The 18,537-nt window shown below is 41.5% G+C and overlaps 1 protein-coding gene across 7 annotated transcripts in view; it reads right to left on the reverse strand.

The window, feature by feature from the left end:
* The window catches only part of Sord (sorbitol dehydrogenase), a 58,217-nt gene that overhangs the window by 4,652 nt on the left and 35,028 nt on the right, over nucleotides 1–18,537 (reverse strand). For 2 of the 7 annotated variants that reach the window (XM_021726505.3, XM_021726511.3), the window contains 2 exons: nucleotides 11,555–11,670; nucleotides 9,536–10,817 (listed from right to left, as the gene is read on the reverse strand). In XM_021726505.3, coding sequence (XP_021582180.2) covers nucleotides 10,750–10,817; nucleotides 11,555–11,670 — 184 coding nt within the window. In that variant the 3' untranslated portion in view covers nucleotides 9,536–10,749. Of the gene's footprint in view, nucleotides 1–259; nucleotides 6,159–6,270; nucleotides 6,770–9,535; nucleotides 10,818–11,304; nucleotides 11,325–11,554; nucleotides 11,671–16,784; nucleotides 18,205–18,537 lie in introns of those variants that run through there. The other 5 variants (XM_078049682.1, XM_021726509.3, XM_040274755.2 and 2 more) reach the window with 5 other exon arrangements.

Below are 18,537 nucleotides of genomic sequence, written 5' to 3' on the forward strand. Positions count from 1 at the left end.
TGGGATATATCTAGGAGTGGAATTGGTGAGTCACGGAGTTCTCAAGACAGTATTATTTGTAATCAGGCCATCTCCACAAACCTACCAGGTTCTTTTCCTCGTTGAATTTATTCAGAGGCCAGATGTCTCTGGTTCCTATACCTCTATATTAAAAGTATCTCTCTAACAAAGCTGAATAAACAACAGATCATGACCCAAGAGACCTAGGATTTTATCGCCAATTTTATCTGTAAATGTTTCAGATGGAAAAATCTCTTAATTTCCCTTTTTCTTCATTTATTCAAATGTCTGGAAGGGTATTGGGGAGTCAGAGACCAATAGTCCCAAACAATTATATTGATGAGAAAAAGTATAGGAATATATTAATTACAATGTATGATGATTACTAGTCCATCCATTTATGAACAGCATCATGCCTCCCAGCCTCCAGCCTTCCTGCCCCTCACCAAGTATACACCAGTAACTTTATTCCCAGATCTTACCTATCAGTGTCCTCCCATGCCTTTCTAAAAACTGTTCAAAATATTTATCTGTCCCATCCTAATTCACTTGTCCTTACCAGACTGGAGAATGGTGCTAACATGGCTGTCAAGTTAATATAACCCATAATCTATAACACTCTGTCCTCAGCCCTGTTCTCCCTTCCATGTTAGGGGAAGTGATCACCGATGAATGAATCTACAGTCAACTTTTTCCCTGACTCTAGGCAATGTCAAGTGCATATCTAGCTGGACAGAGGGACATGCCACCATGATCTTGAATGGCCTCCAGTAGCACTTAGACTGCCTGACTTCAGTCCTGGCTCCATTTCCAGCCAGGCTTTAGATATTAGCCCAAAGTGTCTATTCACAACCTGGATGTACTATATAACACCATGCTGATTCCCAGAGAGCCACCAAATGAGCAGGATTAAAGTTAAGGCCTTAAAGAGATGATAGAAGTCTTTTCAGTCTGTCTGTTTGCCAGAATTCTAAACAGGTCCCATCCTTTCTGGAGCCTGAGCCAGATTCTCCTTGGTCAGTCAGGAAGGCCCAGGATCAGGTAACCATCAGGCAATTCACACTTGGGTTGAGAAAACAAAGTTATTAACTGTGTAAACATGTGGGGAGAAGTTATACTCTGGAAAATATGTAAATAAGGTGGTCTGCAAAAATGTCCAGAAAGCTAGGCATAGTGGCTCATGCCTGTAGTCCCAGCAGCTCAGGAGGCTGAGGCAGGAGGATTGAAAGTTCAAAGCCAGCCTCAGAAATTTAGCAAGGCCCTAAGCAACTCAGTGAGACCCTGTCTCTAAACAAAAAGAGGGCCGGAGATGTGGCTCAGTGTTTAAGTGCCCTTGAGTTCAATCCCCAGTCCCTCCGCCCCAAAAAAATGTCCAAAGAAAGAAGCTATGGGGAGGATGACTCACAGAACATATTATAGTAATAGTGTAAAAGGAAGCAAACATTCTCTACAGATGTTGGTCTCAGGCCCTGGGATAAAGCCCCTGCCTCATAGGGATAGGGATGAGAATGAGATGGAGAAGAAACAGCACAACAATAGGACTGGGAATGGAGAAGATGAGGATAAGGATTAGGATAAGTGGATGGCAAGGCTTTAGAGCCAGGTGGGAAAGGAGAACATGAGGAACCATCAGGCTCTGTGGAGAGAAATGGAGGCCCCAACACTGCCTCTTTTTCCAACTTTACAGTCCAAACTTGTGCCCCATCCATAGAGGACAAAGTTGACAAGACATGGCATCCTTCCTACTTAACTTGCTAAGAACTTTGAGTAAGAGGAGCCAATCCACCAGAGTATTTAAGAGCAAGGGCTCTTGAATCAAATCAGGTTTGAGTCCAGGACAGATGACCTTGAGCAAACAAAGGAAACTTGGTGCCTCTATAAAATGGGAATAACCTGAGTATCTTATTCATAGGATTTGGGAAGATCCAATGAAATAATTCAACTCAATTCAACAGGCCCAGCTTCTATGAAACTTAAATATATATATATTTTTTTAATTTTTAATTTGTTCTAATTAGTTAAATATGATAGTAGGATGAATTTTGACACATTGTACACAAATGGAGCACAACTTCTCATTCCTCTGGCTATCCATGGTGCAGTCACACCAGTAGTATAATAATACATGTATATAGGGTATTAATGTCTGTCTCATTCCACTGTCCTTCCCATTCCCACAGCCCCTACCCTACCCTCACTCCCCTCTGTTCAGTCCAAAATTCCTTTATTCTTCCATGCCCCCACACCCCCTTATGGATCAGCATCCACTTATCAGAGAAAACATTCAGCCTTTAGTTTTTGGGGACTGGCTTATTTCACTTAGCATGATATTCTCTAGTTCCTTCCTATGGAACTTAAATGTTAATGGAAGCAAACAGACAATAAACAAGTTAGGAGGAGAAGATCCCCAATTCTAAGTACTTTGAAAATAATCTAATGATAGTGAGTGACTAAAGGTGGATTTTTTATTTTCTAATTGAACCCAGGGCCTCATACATACTAGGCAAGTACTCTACTGAGCCACATCCCCAACTCAAGGGATACTCTTAAGATAAAATTATTAAGAGAAGACCCCTAAGAAGATGACAATCAGATTATAACAATCTATGTACACAGAGCTTGTTGTGTACCCAGTCTCTTATAAGTGCTTGGAATGTATTGGCTCACTTAGTCCTTAGGACAAACTATGAAGTAGTTACTATCATTATTCCCATTTTTCAGTTACGAAATCAAAGCACAAGAAAGCTTAAACAGTTTGTTCAAAGTTACCCATATGAGAGGACAGATTTGAATCTGCAAAGCTTACCCAAAGACCATGCCCCTTGACTACCACTTTATCCTGTCTCTCAAAAGCAGGTTGTGAGTGTTCAGGCAAAGAAAATGTATGGGCAGTCCTTAACTGTATCTGGAATATTGTCATCAGTATTTTACTATGAGTAAGAGAAGTTGAGGTTCTGAAGGCAGAACTCCATATTCTAGGAGTTTGGAAGTGTTGAGTGATGTTAAGATAATTGATCCTAGACTAGGCCTATTCCCCTTTCTGACCAAGTCCCTACTTACTCCCTCTGTATCCCACCAGGGTCTGTATCTATGGAGGGGGAGGAAGAGGCCTGCTCTAACCTGCAGAGACAGCACCCCCCACACCCATCATCTGAAAGTCATTCATTGCCGCCTGGCTTGGCCTGGTCTAGAATGGAAGGTGGCAGGGAGAGCAGTCTGCTGTGACCAGCACAGCCAAACCAGCAGATTCTAGTGAGAGACTATGGGAAATTGAAAAAATAAAGACTCACATAAGCAGATTTTTAAGATAACAGCCAGGATTCGGTAGAGCACTGCTCTCTAATGGATAAGGCAGGTCTAAAGAATTATGCCAGCAATATTTATTTATATTTGTTTCATTAATCCGATTAAAGACTATGCAAACATTATTCTTTGTATTCATGAAAGTTACAGAGTTAGCAATATTATGCAGTCTATTCCTCAGTTACATTCTACAGTTGCAATGTGCAATGTTAGGAGCTTTGTGTAGCTCTCAAGAAAGTCCATTGTTTGAAGTTACTCTTATGTAGGCAGTTTCAGGAGCAGCAGAGCTGGTGAAACATTGTCTAGCAAAAGAGTTTCTTTATTCCCAGGAGCTGTGTGCCTGAGTTCAAGGTCAAGGCTGATAAGACTTCTAGCACAGAGCTTCCACATGAAGGGCATTACTGTAGCAGCTAGACATCCTGCACCTTTGCACAGAAATTTTTCAAGGCATCAAGCATGCCACAGCCATGAAGTTATCAGAGACCCCAATCTCAAACACTGCTCTCCCATTCTCTGCCACCACTCTCCACACCAGTCTGCTTCCCAGCCTAGTTCTCAGGAAGCTGCAAAGGGCCTGGGAACCTCTCCAGCTGATCTCCGAGGAAGGCTCATTCTTCTTAGACAGTGACCTCATGCACTTCAACATGAAGTTTCCCCCTTCTCTGCAAGTGAGAGGCTAGCAGTGCATTCTAGGAAAGACTGCCCACCATGCACTGAATGCTGGACTCAGGGGACCCAGGTTTTCTTCCCAGCCCGGCTACTGACACCACTAAGGAAAGTCCCCAAGGTATCTGGGCCTCAACTTTCTCACCAAGAAAATAAAGAATTTTGGCTAACACCCCTCTAGACCTAAAATTTCATACTTCCCTTCTATACCCATTGTCACCAATGAGTAGAAGTTCTATTTTTGGGAAACAGCTTGCATTGTCTCTCATCCAAAGTCTGCAAGAGGGAAACTAACATTTACAGGCTTACTTTGTATTAGATCCTATAATATATTAACATAAATAGCCTTATTAATTCTTAAAATAACTCTTCAAAGAAAGTATCTTTGCCCCCATTAGTCAAAAAAGCTCATGAGGCTCAGAGAGTAACTACTAACAGGTACTAACAGGTAAAATCAGCTACTAACAGGTAAAATCAAGATTTGAACCCAAGCCCTCTGACATCTCAGTATTTGCTCTTTCCAAACTCATACCTCTAAAAATGCAGACTCTTAAAGAAAACAAGAAGAAATCAAACATTTTCATAACTTGTTTTCTATTGTTAATTGCTCTGATTCTACTTATTGCAAAACTATTGTGAACAAAGATCATGCTAAGTCCTAAAAGACTCCAAAGGAATGCAAGACCCATTCTGAACTTTCCAGGAGCCAGCTCTGGGAGAGAAAGTACAGTGACTGGCTAGCACAGTGCTTGCTCAATGGCCCTCTTTCCACTTCTGCTATAAGGCCCTGGAGGGTAGGACCTGTGCCTTTGCTGTTCACTGTTCCTTCTTCACTTGTTAGTATAATGCCAGGCACAGAGCAGATTCTCATGGGCTATTTGGTAAATAAACTATATTATGTGATAAGCAATTGATTAATGCCAAAATGAGTGGGAGAGCGGTAGGGGCTGGAGGAATTCAGAAAAGATTCCTGGAAGAGGGAGATTTTGAACTTAACCTTGAAGGATAAAGAAAATCCATTGTTCAAATTCATTTCTGGGCTAAAGCCTATATTATACTGGCCCACACTTGAACTATGTTCTCCCTCCACAGCCAGATTTTTCTAAAGATGGCATATTCAGAAGGAAAGAACACCTCTGGATTCCTATTACCTCTGGATCTTCCAACACCTGGTGTGAAATACCTCTGTATTATAACCCGGATGAAGGGTCATCCCTTCAGTACACCACTTTCTGGAAATAAGAGTCTGAGCTGGCCTTGTGCTATGGCACATGTCTGTAAATCCAGCAACTTGAAAAGCTGAGGAAGGAGGATTATAAGTTTGAGGCCAGACTTGACAATTTAATGAGACCCTGTATCAAAGTGAAAAATAAAAAAGGACTGGGGATGTAGCTCAGTGGTAGAGTATTCCTGGGTTCAATCCTCAGTACTGGGGGACAGGGGAAAGTGTCACCCCATCAGGGTTCAAAAGAGATTGACACCTTTGGAAGGCATCTTGCAGTGGCCCCAAGATGGCAAGGGGAGGCCATTAGGGCTGAGTTTTCTGGAGGACAGGAATCTTACTACCTGGTTGAAGGAGTGAATAAGCAAGAGAACAGCAGTGGAGATTCCTTCTGAGTCAGATCCAAGTAGGGTTTACTATTATTCTCTCTGATTTAATTCTCTCAGCAATCTTATATGGTAGCCATGATCATCTGGTTGTCCAACAGTAAGAGAATGGTTAAGTAAACTATTCAATCAAATATAACCATTTACAGTGGAAATTATTAGATGGGCAATCTCATTCAGGAAATTTGGCAAAATATCTTAAGAGCCTATGTTTGAACCCCTCCCCTTTTTTTCACTAATTCCTCTTGTAGGAAACTGTCTTAGGAAAATAATCATAAATTTAGACAAATATTTGTGTTTATAAATGACAATGCACCAAAAAGGTAACATTGGTTATTTCTAGGTGACAATGTGGTTGATTTTATTTTCCTCTTTATATTTTTGTAGTGTTTACTCAAAAATATACAAATATTCATAGTAAAAAGTAAGAAATAATCATCAAAAATGGATTCCAATACAAACAAAAGTATTTTTGGAGAAAATATAGTGAGAAAGATTTTATGAGCATATAAAAATGGTTAAGACTTACTATTATGGGAATGGGGGATGTAGCTCAGCAAGGCCCTAGTTCAATTCCAGTACTAAAAAACAAAAAAGATTTATAATTAAGTGAAAATAAATTGTAGCTTTGTTTTGATTATGACTGTGAAAGTATTTGTAAATTGTTAACAGTGTTTATCTCTGGAGGTGGAGTAGAACTAAGAGTAACTTTATTTATCTATGTTACACATATCTCTGATCTTTAAAAAATAAGTATATAGGAGCTGGGGTTGTGGCCCAGCGGAAGAGCACTCGCCTAGCACATGCGTAGCCCTGGGTTTGATCCTCAGCACCACATAAAAATAAATAAAGATATTGTGTCCAACTAAAAAATAAATATTAAAACATAAGTATATATTACTTTCATAACCATAGATTAAAAATAGAAATATTTTAAAATTATAATTATACATGTGCAAGGGCCAACACAGAAAAACCTAAAGTTGATATGTTATGGGGATGATTGTTGTTGAGTTCTAATTTTTATTTCTTTTTAATTTTTCATTTTGATTGTGTCAAAATGAAATTTTAAAATCAATGTCTCATTACCAACACAGAAAGGTGATTAAAAGGAACCTGAAGAAGGAAGAAATATTGGGGGAAGTCCTGAAGAATTACAAACACATGTCCAGCAGATGTGATAGCATTCACCCTGAAAGAAAGAATAAAGGAAAATAATTCCTATACCTCAAGGGAGCTTTTGGGTGATGTTTAATAATTACGTTAATAGCTTTCAGCATAGATGCATGATGATATACAGTACATGGATGTTGTGTGCAAGGCATATTATATTTTATGGGTACCCATGCAATGGATGTTATGATAACATTATCATAAAAAAATGTGATCCAAATGTACTGATATGAAAATGTATATAACCAGGATATGATCTTATTTTTGTAAAATTAAATCTATGCACATATATGTACATGTAAAGTGTAGTGTGTGTATATACATATGTAATGTTGTTATCAATGGAGGCCTCTAGGTAAAGAGGGTTGAGGTTAAGGTAGGGACTTTTAATTCTTCTATTGTAGAGGAGAGCAAATAATTAGAAATGCCAAGAATACTAGCATAGAAAATCTAAATAGAGCCAACTTAAACAAAGATTTGCTCATAAAACAAAACAAAAACCCAATACATCTAGCAACTGATCAAAGAGAATAACAAGATACAGGGCAACAGAATAACCAAGACTATTATGAAAAAAGTACAGCATCATTGTGGTTGAGGGAATGGCCAGTGGATCTCCATCAGCCTGAAGCTCAAATCCTACTATGATAGTTGTCTTTATTCAGGTTCCATTACTATTCTGAGCCTCAATTTTCTGCCAAATGTGAGAGTAAGATGATATATTTGTAAAGCTCAGATAGCAATATAATCCTCTACGACGTTTCCCTACAAACCTATTTGCCAACTCTGAATTCAGAGATGCCATCAAATAGGGTCATAAACATGGGTGTGGTATTTGGTGATTACAGGGAGTGGGGGTGATGATGACTAGAAAAAGATTTTTTAAGAGACTAGAATAAAACATCTTTGGGTATCACTTCTCAAATCTTGGAAAAAGAGAAAAGTCCCACAATCTGAGGAAAAGGAATTAGAAACATGAAATAAGAATCCCAGTCATTTTTTCCCCTTTGGAAGAATATTTCAAGAAACAGAATCCTTGAAAGAATCATTGCCGGGGCCAGGTGTGGTGGTGCATGCTTGTAATTCCAGCAACTTGGGAGGCTGAGGCAGGAGGATCACAAGTTCAAAGCCAGCCTCAGCAATTTAATGTGACACTAAGCAACTTAGTGAGATCCTGTTTCAAAATAAAATAAAAAGAAAAGATAAATAAATAAAATAAAAAGGGATGGGGATATAGTTCAGTGGTAGAGGGTCCTTGGGTTCAATTTCAAAGACAAGGTGGGGCTGGAGCAGGGGCAGGAAAAAATCTATTGACAGGGGTTTACAGTTGCAGAAGACATCATTAGGAAAAGTGGGAACATGAATACAGAAAAAAGATCTGAAAAGCTCACTGTGAATAGGTCTAATGGTATGAGAGCTAATTAAATGGTATGTTAGAAATGATATTGTAAGGACCACCAGGGGAGTCAATGGGGAGATTCAATGGTATATTTAGACAGGCCTGGGTTCAATCCTCACAACTGCACACCCCGCAAAAAAAAAAAATTAATTAATTAATTAATTAATAGTAGGAAACATTGTTTTAAATCTTTTCAATTTTTTTAATGGTAAAAACAATTTTAAAAGCTAAAAATATAAGGTAATGTTTTCTTTTGAGCTCATTTAAAAGGACCCAGAAAAAGAAGTCCTCTACAGAAACCACACACAGGGGAAAGGAAAGCAAAAGAAGGAAGCAACAAAGGCAGGTCCAGAGGCGATAGAAGTACAAACATCATAATCACAGCCATAAACAAATTCCTCCGAAAATAAAAGGATCATTGACTTGATTTAAAAACAAAGCTTAGTGACACAATCCACAAAACATGGCTGAGACCAGAAACGCAGACACACTAACCTAAAGGGAGGTGCCAAGGACTGCCCTGTTGTGGACAGTTACTTAGCAGTGAGCAAATAAAGTAGAAAATTAGTTTAAAAGATCAAGAGATAGTGGAAGATGCAGCCTTACAAGCAGCTGACCCCTTGCAGCCAGTATTTTTAGGGACTTGCTTACCATACTTTTAACCATATTTTTAAATATACATTGTTTATCATGGCTTTTGAGGCTTCACAACTGGCCTGTGGGCTCCGTGACATAGCAGATGGCCCTGTACTGGCTGGTTGCCTAAGATCTGCAGGGGTTCTAATGTGAGAACCTGGTTCTCTCCCTCTGTCAGCTCCGAGACAGGGACTGCAGCCAAAGGCTTTCTGGGAACAAAAATGGTCCTCTGCCCTGGGAGTCTATGTCACCACTTATATTCTTCTGCATTTGAGTCTGAAAGCCACAGGGTACTATGAAATTCTTATTAATCGTCTTAATTTACACAAGTGATGTGTGGTCATGACCAAAAAAAGTTTCAAATGATATTAGAGGAATCTGAACTGTAAAAAATGAAAGTCTTCCTGTTCTCCTGCCTTCCGACAACACAAAATCCCCCAAATCCTCTCCTCCAGAGTTAACAACTCGGTTTGCTGTCCATTGTAGCAGACATTTTACATGTTCAAACATATGTATATGTGCAGGGGTGAAGGGATGGGACCTGGAGCTAATTATTTAATCTAGAACTAATAATTTAACTATTTAGTTATTTAATACCTCAATTTTCTCAACCATAAAATAGGGGGAATGATATCAATCTAATAGCGTTATACTGAGGGTTAAATGAGTTCAGATATCTAGCATCTCAGAAGAGTGTCCGGGTCACAGCAAGCCAGACTGTTAAGAATAACAGTTGTAATTACTCCTTCGTTCTTTCTCTTAGCAGTTTAGTATTTTATTGATAGATGACAACAATAGCAGGAGAAGTTCCAATGACTTGCATTGCAGATGGTCAAGAACATACATAGGCTGGGCTTGGTGGTGCACATCTCCAGTCCTTGCAAATTCAAGACCAGCCTCAGCAATTTAATGAAACCCTGTCTCAAAATAAAAAGGGCTGGGCTACAGATCAGTGATAAAGCACTTGCCTAGCATGTGGGAGGCCCTGGGTTTAATCCCCAGCACCACCAATAACAACAACAAAAACATAAATTAAGTGTCTCTTCTGAATTTGGAAGAGTTGGACCCAGAAATCAGGACTCTGCCTCTGATCCAGTGTTGTTCTTACAACACTACAGGGTCTGTACAACTCCCCCTAAAACCAGAGACTATAGGGAGCAGCTGGTCCTACTTCTTGTCCTTCAGTGGGATCCCCATCTTGTTTGGACCCTAGGCTGTCACTGATGGGTCTTCAGGGGAGGGGTTGCTAGCCAGGTAAGCTCTCCTCTTGCTGTGGTCTCTGCACCTGCCACTCCTAGCCCTCAGAGTTTGGCTTCCTCTCTATAAATAAGTCTCCAGATACTGAAACTGTTTCTGAAGGACAGACACCTTGATGTTCTGGGTCAGGTCAGATTGATGGGCAGGAGGAGAATGGCTAGGAGCTAAGGATGAGGGCTGGCTGTTTATGAGGCTACAGAAATTCCAGAACACCTTCCATGTGGACTAGGCACCATGGCAGTCTGTGAGGGATTTCTCCATAATGCAGTGTAAGACTTGGCCACGGCTTTTAACAGTCCCTGTCTTGTGGGGGCCAGCCATACAGCCCTCCTGGGCCCAGGGATTCCTCTGGGTGGTCCCAAGGGCTTTCTCGGGGGGGGGGGGATGGGAATTCTACTTTTCTGCACTTGAGCCTGAAAGCCACAGGGAACACTGATATCCTTATTAATCATGGCAAAAAAAATTTTTTTTTTAAATAATGGGGGAATCCAAACAGTGAAAAATGAAAATCTTCCTGTTCTTCTGCCCAAAACAAGTAAGAGGGCAGGCAGGTAAGAGTAGATTCTGGTTGTTATTTGGTCCATCTCCTCTACACGGCCTGGCTTCCAGGTCTGATGCCATCTTTCATGCCCTGGCACATTTATGGAAGAGCTGAGGATGCTGGGTGATGGCCAGTCTTAGATCTTTTCTGATGCCCTGGGGACTTCTCATTCAGTTTCAAGCACCTTTGCAGACTCCAGGATCTGAGGTGGAAAAGTCTTGGGGGTCATCCACCCTGCCCATTTAATAGGAGAAGAGATAAGGTTTGGTGAAGGGAGGACTGGGGCATAAACACTTAATAAACATAATCATAGTGACACTCTCGATGCTAATTACTTTAAAATGGGTTCATTTGTCCCTGAGGTAGGTATTATTTTTTCCAATTTAAAGGATGAGAAAACTGAGTTTTTAAAGAAGTCAAGTGAGTCTCTCAAGGTCATAAGGCCTAACGTGCACCCACCTCTTTCTTACTATGTGGAGCCCAAGACATCCAAACATCTAGTGGCCTCTTCCTTTACCATCTCCTTCAAGTGCAGGGGTGCATTTCCTCCACTCAGCTTCATGGCCACAAGACATAAACTGGATGACAGGTGTTTCTGGCTAATCACCCAGCAATTTCTTTCTTCCCCTTGTAATCATCAGTCTCTCTAGATCCCCATCCTGAAGGCAGCATGGTGAAGGCAAGCAAGGACTTCCTGGGGACCTCATTTAGTTGGGTGTGCAGTAAGTTGTGGAATTCAGTCTGTGGTACAGGGGAAGCCAAGCTGGGGTTTGCCCAGGAAACTCTGGTTGGAGCCTGTCTGTCCCTGTGTTGTCCTGAAAGCCCAGCCGCTTCCTAGAACCTGCAGCCCCAGCCCCCAAAGGCCACGTTGAGTCATGTTTTTCACTCTGCCCTGGATTAGTAGTAGTTCCTTGCCTCTCAGCTTTTTCCTCATTCACTTTTTATCAGATCATTCGCTGGCTCCTACTTACTATTAATAGTCTTCCCAAGAAGTTCTTCAGAATCATCAACCCTTGATACATTCCATGCTGGCAGCCCAATCCCATCCCATTTGATGAGTGACAAGAGATGCTTCAATTTGATGTTTCTGAAAGTAGCACAAACATGCAAGACACTTGAAAGTCTGTATTGTTAAGCTATGTAGGCAAATACTAAATATACATATGTAGCAAGAGAATAAAATAGCATGAGACAATTATATTTGAATCACTCAGAACATACGTTTCTTAAGGGCCCTATAAATTTCCAGGCCTCTCAGGGCCTGGAGAATCCAAAATGTGTAGCTTAAAACCTAGTCCAATTCATTGTATGCTACATGAATTTGTACCTACTTCAAAGAGTCCAGAACTGAAAAAGAATATTCTACACACAACAGCATTACAATGTTATCAAAGTTAACAAATGCCACCCAGTGTTTCCTGGCATTGTTGTGGGGAGGCTTTCAGTACAAGTTCCTGGTGGCCCACTTCTCCACAGTAATTAGACTACAGATTCCTATGAATCCTATGCCAGCCCTTTAAAGGGGCTGTTTATTGTCATATCTTGGTAATAGTCCCAGAGCCCAAAGCAACCATTGATACTACCAATAAGGAAAGGCCTGAAGACATAGTGACCTGTCCAAATTTTGGATAATGAAGCCCAAACCCAGCTTTTCTCTGATTGGCCTGAAGCCAGAGAGCCAATGTCTCCATAGCCCCATCTTTAGCAACCCTTGAGAGCTCCCTCAGACCCCAGAGTCCTCCCACATTGTACATGGCCAGAGGCACCCCCAGAGATTTTCTTAGTCTCAATATCAATACTCTGTTTTCTTGCCTATCCAGGTTAATTTTAAAGTATGTATTCCAGAGCTGGAGATGTAGCTCAGTGGTAGAGTGCTTGCCTAGCATATGTGAGGCCCTGCAAAAAAAAGAGTGTAGCCTCCAACCCAGCTCTCTTCATTCTAAAGTATAACTTTAGAAAATAAATCAGAAGCACAAGCACAGTCTGCACCACAAAGATCATCACCACATTTTTATCATAAGATCAAAATTCTACAAACTATCCAAATGCCCAAATTACTGTGACTTGCTTTATAACTAATAGTACACCCATACAATGGGATATGGTAACTTACAAATGATGATTGGTTTAAACAAGTGACTTACATGATGATAATTGTTGACATAGAAATTTAGCAATTTGGGACTGGAGTTTTGACTCAGAGGTAGATAGCTCGCCTAGGATGCATGAGGCACTGGGTTCAATCCTCAGCACTACATGAAGCAAAAATAAAGACATTGTGTCTACTTATAACTAAGAAAATAAATATTTTTTTAAAAGAAATTTAGCAATTTATTAAATAAAGAAAAAAGGCAGGTTTACAAAATAGTATCTAGAGAACAAAAGACCCAGTTTCTTCAACATTAATGGCATTTAAACCAAAATGGAGAATATCAATCACCAGTAAGGTGTGTGTTTAAATTCCAAGAAAACCAGTATAAAAAAGTAATCTTTATTTTTAATTAGGGAAAATTGATTTGGTATGAGATATGAAGGAATGGTTCATTTCATTGGGTATAATAATGGGAATTATTTAATAATTGTGATTATTTTTAAAGCATTTATTACAGGTGATAGAAAAATAGTAGTAAAAGTACACTTTTATTATGTTCATAAATACATGTTTGTGTTTTATATGTGTAGAGATGCATAGGAAAGAACTGGAAGGAAGTATCCCACACTCTTATTATTGAGGAATGGATAGTGCTTTCTTTCTTTTCTTTCTTTATTTTTATTTTTTTACTTATCTTCCTTTGTTATTTTCTTACAAGGCACAAACTTATGTGATAGGGAATATGGCTATTGCCAGCGAATTTGAAGAGCCTCTTGAGATTCCCAATTCTCACCAGGGAATAGCTGTGAGGCAGGACTACTGGAGAGGCCCAAGAGGGTAGTAGCCCATAGTCCCATGCTCATGAGTCTGTAAGGTCCGAGTAGAATCCATGCGGCTTCAGCACCATCTACCTGAAGCCTGGGCTGGCCCAAGAACTGCACTCATACTATTACCCAACTTGGGTTTTTGGATCCAGAGGTGTAGTGAACAATGGACCCAGAATGAATTTAGGCACGGGCAAGCCTTTATTAAGGACTTTGAGTCAGAAGGGACACAGCTTTGAGGGATAGAAACCCCAGGCCGGCTTCAGCAAAAAAAAAAAAAAAAAAAAAAAAAGGTGGGGGGAGTTTTCTACCTGAAGCAAAACGGAGATAGCACGGGAGGGACTAAGCTCCCAGGCTGATCTCAAGCAAAGAACAAAGGGGGAATAGCTTTTGTGACATCTATAGGGTGAATACCATCTCTTGATGTCATCTCATGTGGAGTTGGGGCTTTAGCTGGGCCTACACTCCCTTCTATCATTCTTCTTCATGCATCGCATGTCTCATTACCATCCTAAGTGTCCATCCAGGGGTGTGCATTTTACTATGCTAATAAGGTAAAAGATTACTGTAGGTCACTTTGGTGAATAGTATATGTATGTGTTTTCCCCTTGTCATTGAAATTGTCCTTATCTTCTGGGAAAGTCTCTAATATTGTTTTCTGAGTAATGCAGACCCTGCTTTGACTGGCATTTCTGCAGACTACATGCCTTCAGAAGACTGAGCTGTCCCAGCCTCCTATCTCTTGGGATATTACCTCCCTTCCATAGCCTTGAAGACTACTTACACTTTCATCTCCTAATTTTCTGTTGTGGCTGTTAACACCATAAGATTGAAAGTTAACCATGCTGTCTTCAGAAGTTTTCTCTCTTACTCCTAAGGGATTGTTTTTCATGTCTCCCAGTGGTGTTGGGCCCAGAACAGGCTCACCCTATGTGAAGGCCTACCTTCTCCCCATAGCTCCTTCCTTCCTACGAAGGGACCCAACCCAGAAAGGCTGTGTCTCTGCCTCTCGCCTTATGTGGAGCATAGAAAAGCCAGTAAACGACCATGGCAGTGAAGAGCCTGACTTGCTTGACCCATCTCTAGGCTCTGAAGACCCCTTAGGACAGGGATGCTATGGTCAAGGAGAACAAGGAGTGGAAACAGGCTGATTGGGGAAGGAACTTGATAAATTTCATGGTGAGTTAGTGACTGCTCCAGGATTAGACAGAACCCAGGAATCCCTATTAAATGTTACAACATGCTACCTCTCAGAGGACAAAGGTTGCTCAGCCATCCCAACTTGTGACAAGCATCTCCTACTAACTGGAAGACTTACTGAGCGATATCTTGGAGGTAACTACCTGAGCCACTTTCAGGGGAGACACTCAGTATCTGACTCAGCCAGGGCTTTAAGAGAAGAGGAAAGCTGGAGGGGCAGAAGCTGTGAGAGTGCTGCTGGGTGGTGTCATTATGGTAGCAGCTGTGTCAGAGAACAACTACTGACATCTTGAAGGCACTTCCCATAGGCCATAAGCTCATCACCAAGCCACTAGACTGCTGCCTCTTCTCCATTCTGCTCCTCTCTGAGCCCTTGAAGAATCTGATGTATAAATGGAAATGGGGATGGTGGAGACCTCTCTACCACCCAGGGATGTGGGCCTTAACCAGGACTTGCCGAGTGCAGCCTCTGTCCCAACCAGTTGCCCAGGGCATTTCTTCCTTGTCACCTGGCCTCTGTGCCCCAAGCCTAGACTGACATCATGAGCAGGGGACAGTTCTAGGGGAAGAAAAATATGCAACACATCCTGTTCCCCTGATCCTGATCTTCTGGTTCCATCAATGCCTAAAACAAACCTTTTTTGTGCAAAACAGAAACCAGGAAAGAAAAGGCAAGACAGCTACACAAGAGACTGGGAGGAGATGAACAGAAACCATGTGCAGTGGCCAAAAGTACACCACAAAAGGGAGTTGCTGGAGCCAATGCACACCCCCTTCCTTTTTGAGGGTCCATAAAGCAGCCTCTCTCTTCCACCCTTGGGGTTGCCTCTAGGGTCCTTCTTCCCAGCTCTCCACTCTTACACCCCACTCCACTCATGTGCTGGGAGTGCCTGCTGGGCGGGGTCCTCAGTGTTGACTGAGAGTGAACCAGTGCCGGGCACAGGTGACAGAGCACACAGAGGCCACCAGGCCTCCCAGGGTTGGGGAACTTGCAGGAAATTCATATTCGTCTTAGTTCCGGGACTGATTCACTGAGTCAATCAATGTTTATGGAGAACTTTGTGGAGGTGGTGCTAAGAAATTAATTCCCAGGCTTCCTGCAGCCCCTTCCAAGTGGTGGAAGTGCCATCTGAACAAGGATGAAGAGAGGGAGTCTCGGCACCAGCTCTGTAGTGCTCTCACCAAGCTCTGCTGCCTCCACTCTCACTACCTCTGCTGCCTCCACTCTCTGCCCCTGTGATGTGCGTGGGAAGCAATAGTTTGAGAGCTGTGGAAGACCTTGCAAATGAGGAGAGTCCTTTGAACTGCTATTTTCAATTGGCTCATTTGCTCTTTATAATTGCACAGGCATCCTGAAGCCCACCTAAGAGATCAGAAAATGGAGATGATGTTGACATTGATAGACATTGGCTTAGAAGATCAGGCTCAAACACAACTATGGAAAAAGTGATGTGTCTTTGTCCTTGCTGATGCTACCTTTCCTGCTGTCCCCTCTGCAGCTCTGAAATCTTTTTCAGGTTCAGTGTCCTCCCTACATCCTGCCATAATCAGAACAATAGCAGCTACTTGTGAATTTAACAAAATGAAATCTGCCCCATTCAAGAGTAATTTCTATTAGAAGTCTTCCATCTAGAAAGTCTTCCATCTCATTGATGAGTCTTCCATCTCATTTCACATTAAAGAAACTTTGGGCACCACTAAGCTGGAAGGAGAGTTTTAAGACAAGTGGCAAGTCTGGCCCCAACTATGTAGAAATAAGAGAAGAAAGTGCAAGTGGGTTGGGCTGTGTGACTGCTAAATGTGTGTTTGCACAGAAGTCTCCCCATCCCTCCCTCCTTCTGATAAAAGAAAAGCAGTGTGTGACCTTAATCAAATTACTTTTCTCTATTTCCTTATCTGTAAATAGTCATTATACATTTGGTTTGCTGTGAGGATTATAGAAGATTTATGCAAATTTCCAACAGTCAATGTAATTGTATTTAGTGCAGAAAATGGGTCCTCTGGAAAAGTCCTGGGATTATTCCTTCTGTTCAACAGGCAATCTAAGTCCACTCTTCCTTAAAGAGGCATAAATGGCAGCAGAAGTCACATATCAGCAATAGAATTTATTACCTGAACCAGTTTGAGGAATTCCAGGCATTGGCCATGGCCTTCCCTGGATATAAGAAAACTCAAGCATCTTCAGACTCTCCCTCCACCCACCACTGAAGCAAGGGGGAAAAAAGGCTGCAGTTGTCATAGCTATTACTACAGCCTTACCCTTGATTAATAATCTCAAAATCACAAGGAAACATGTTGCGATTTGGATTCAAACCATATACAGAAAAACTCCATGACTAAAATAAGGCAAGTTTGGAGATATCCTTCCAACAGATGGGAAGAGACAAGAGCCTTAACTGGCTATGAGAAGAGGTAAGTTTTCTGTCTACAACAATCAGAATTAATGGAATTGTCTAATAATCATCATTCAGTGAGCCTAGGAGGGGAGGCTAAGGCTATGGGGTAGAGAAATCAGGCAGTCAGGTGTGTTGGCTAAATCCTCCTGGGCTGGTCCGAAGCATAATTTAAGGACTTCCTGCCACTGTATTTAGGTGGGAGCCTCCTGGTTGCCTAGTGAAAGGCACCCTACCTCAGGATAGGGGTGGAGAGAGTTGGGAAGGTAGTTCTCTACCTTGCAAATGGAATGACAAGATTCTCGGGAGTTGTAGGGGCGATCTGTAGAGCTGAGATGTGTTCTCATTAGTTCTACATTTGGGGAATGCAAGCTGGTTTGACCTCACATGAGATTTTTATTTTATTCATGTGGTTGGTTAAAAATTACACTAGATCCAGGAAGTTATAGTTTCTTTTCTTATTCTCCTTTTATTGTCAAACCACAGGGAATTGTGCTCTGAACTACAACTGCTGATAACTCTCAACTCAGACCCTGAAAATCAGCCTTGGGGCTGGGTACGTCTTGATAAAGTTGTCTCTTCATAACTCAGCTCCCATCCTCCAGCCAGTCATAGTGGAAACAGGAACCCAAAGGCCATATTTGTCTCCTTACCCAAAGAAGGCCCGGATAGAAGGAGAGTTCTCAGCGGCTGCTTGTTAAGCTCTGTTTACTTGCTGAACTTTGTTCAGCATGAGCAGGTCATTCTGGCTACAAGTTTCCCAAAGCTATCCCTATTTGTGTCTTTAAGGCACACGAACTCCTCTATAAGACTCTCTCTTTATAATGAATTATTTTAATTATTCTTACCATTTGAAACAAAGTTCTGCATTCAAGGCAGATCCCCCCGCCCCAGCCATTTAGCCCTGAGATGCTGAGAGGGGGATGAGGGTACAGCTTAATTCACATCAGGGATTCTGGTCATTGGGGTCACACTTGAGCATGACTTTTATCCCCAATCCCTTTTTGGATGTTTCAAAGGCCTCCATGGCTTTCTCCAGAGGAAACCTATGGGTGACTAAAGGCTTTACATTCACAGACTTGGACTCAAGCATCGAAATTGCCATTGGCCACCTGTAAAAGATACAAGCATTACATTCAACCTTCAGAAACAAAAGGCCAGGTCCCCAAAGGTATCAAGCGTAAGAACTGCTTGGCCATATTTCTTTCTAGCACTGTGCTTCAGCAAGGCCAATTTTACAGACCAACAACAGGAAATGACTTTGTGGCTTGTAATTTGCAGGCATAAAGACTGTTTCCAATTGCTTCCTTACCTCCTATTCCCTCATTTTGCAATGCCTCCATAGAAAGACTATGGAGGCCTGAGAAAGATTATGGAGGCCGCTACAAAAAGGTAGCAGGCCTCAGGGAGGCAGTTCAGGATAATCAAGTCACCCCACTGCCAGT

This window comes from Ictidomys tridecemlineatus, chromosome 5, assembly GCF_052094955.1.
Source record: "Ictidomys tridecemlineatus isolate mIctTri1 chromosome 5, mIctTri1.hap1, whole genome shotgun sequence".
In the NCBI taxonomy this organism is placed as follows: Eukaryota; Metazoa; Chordata; class Mammalia; order Rodentia; family Sciuridae; genus Ictidomys; species Ictidomys tridecemlineatus.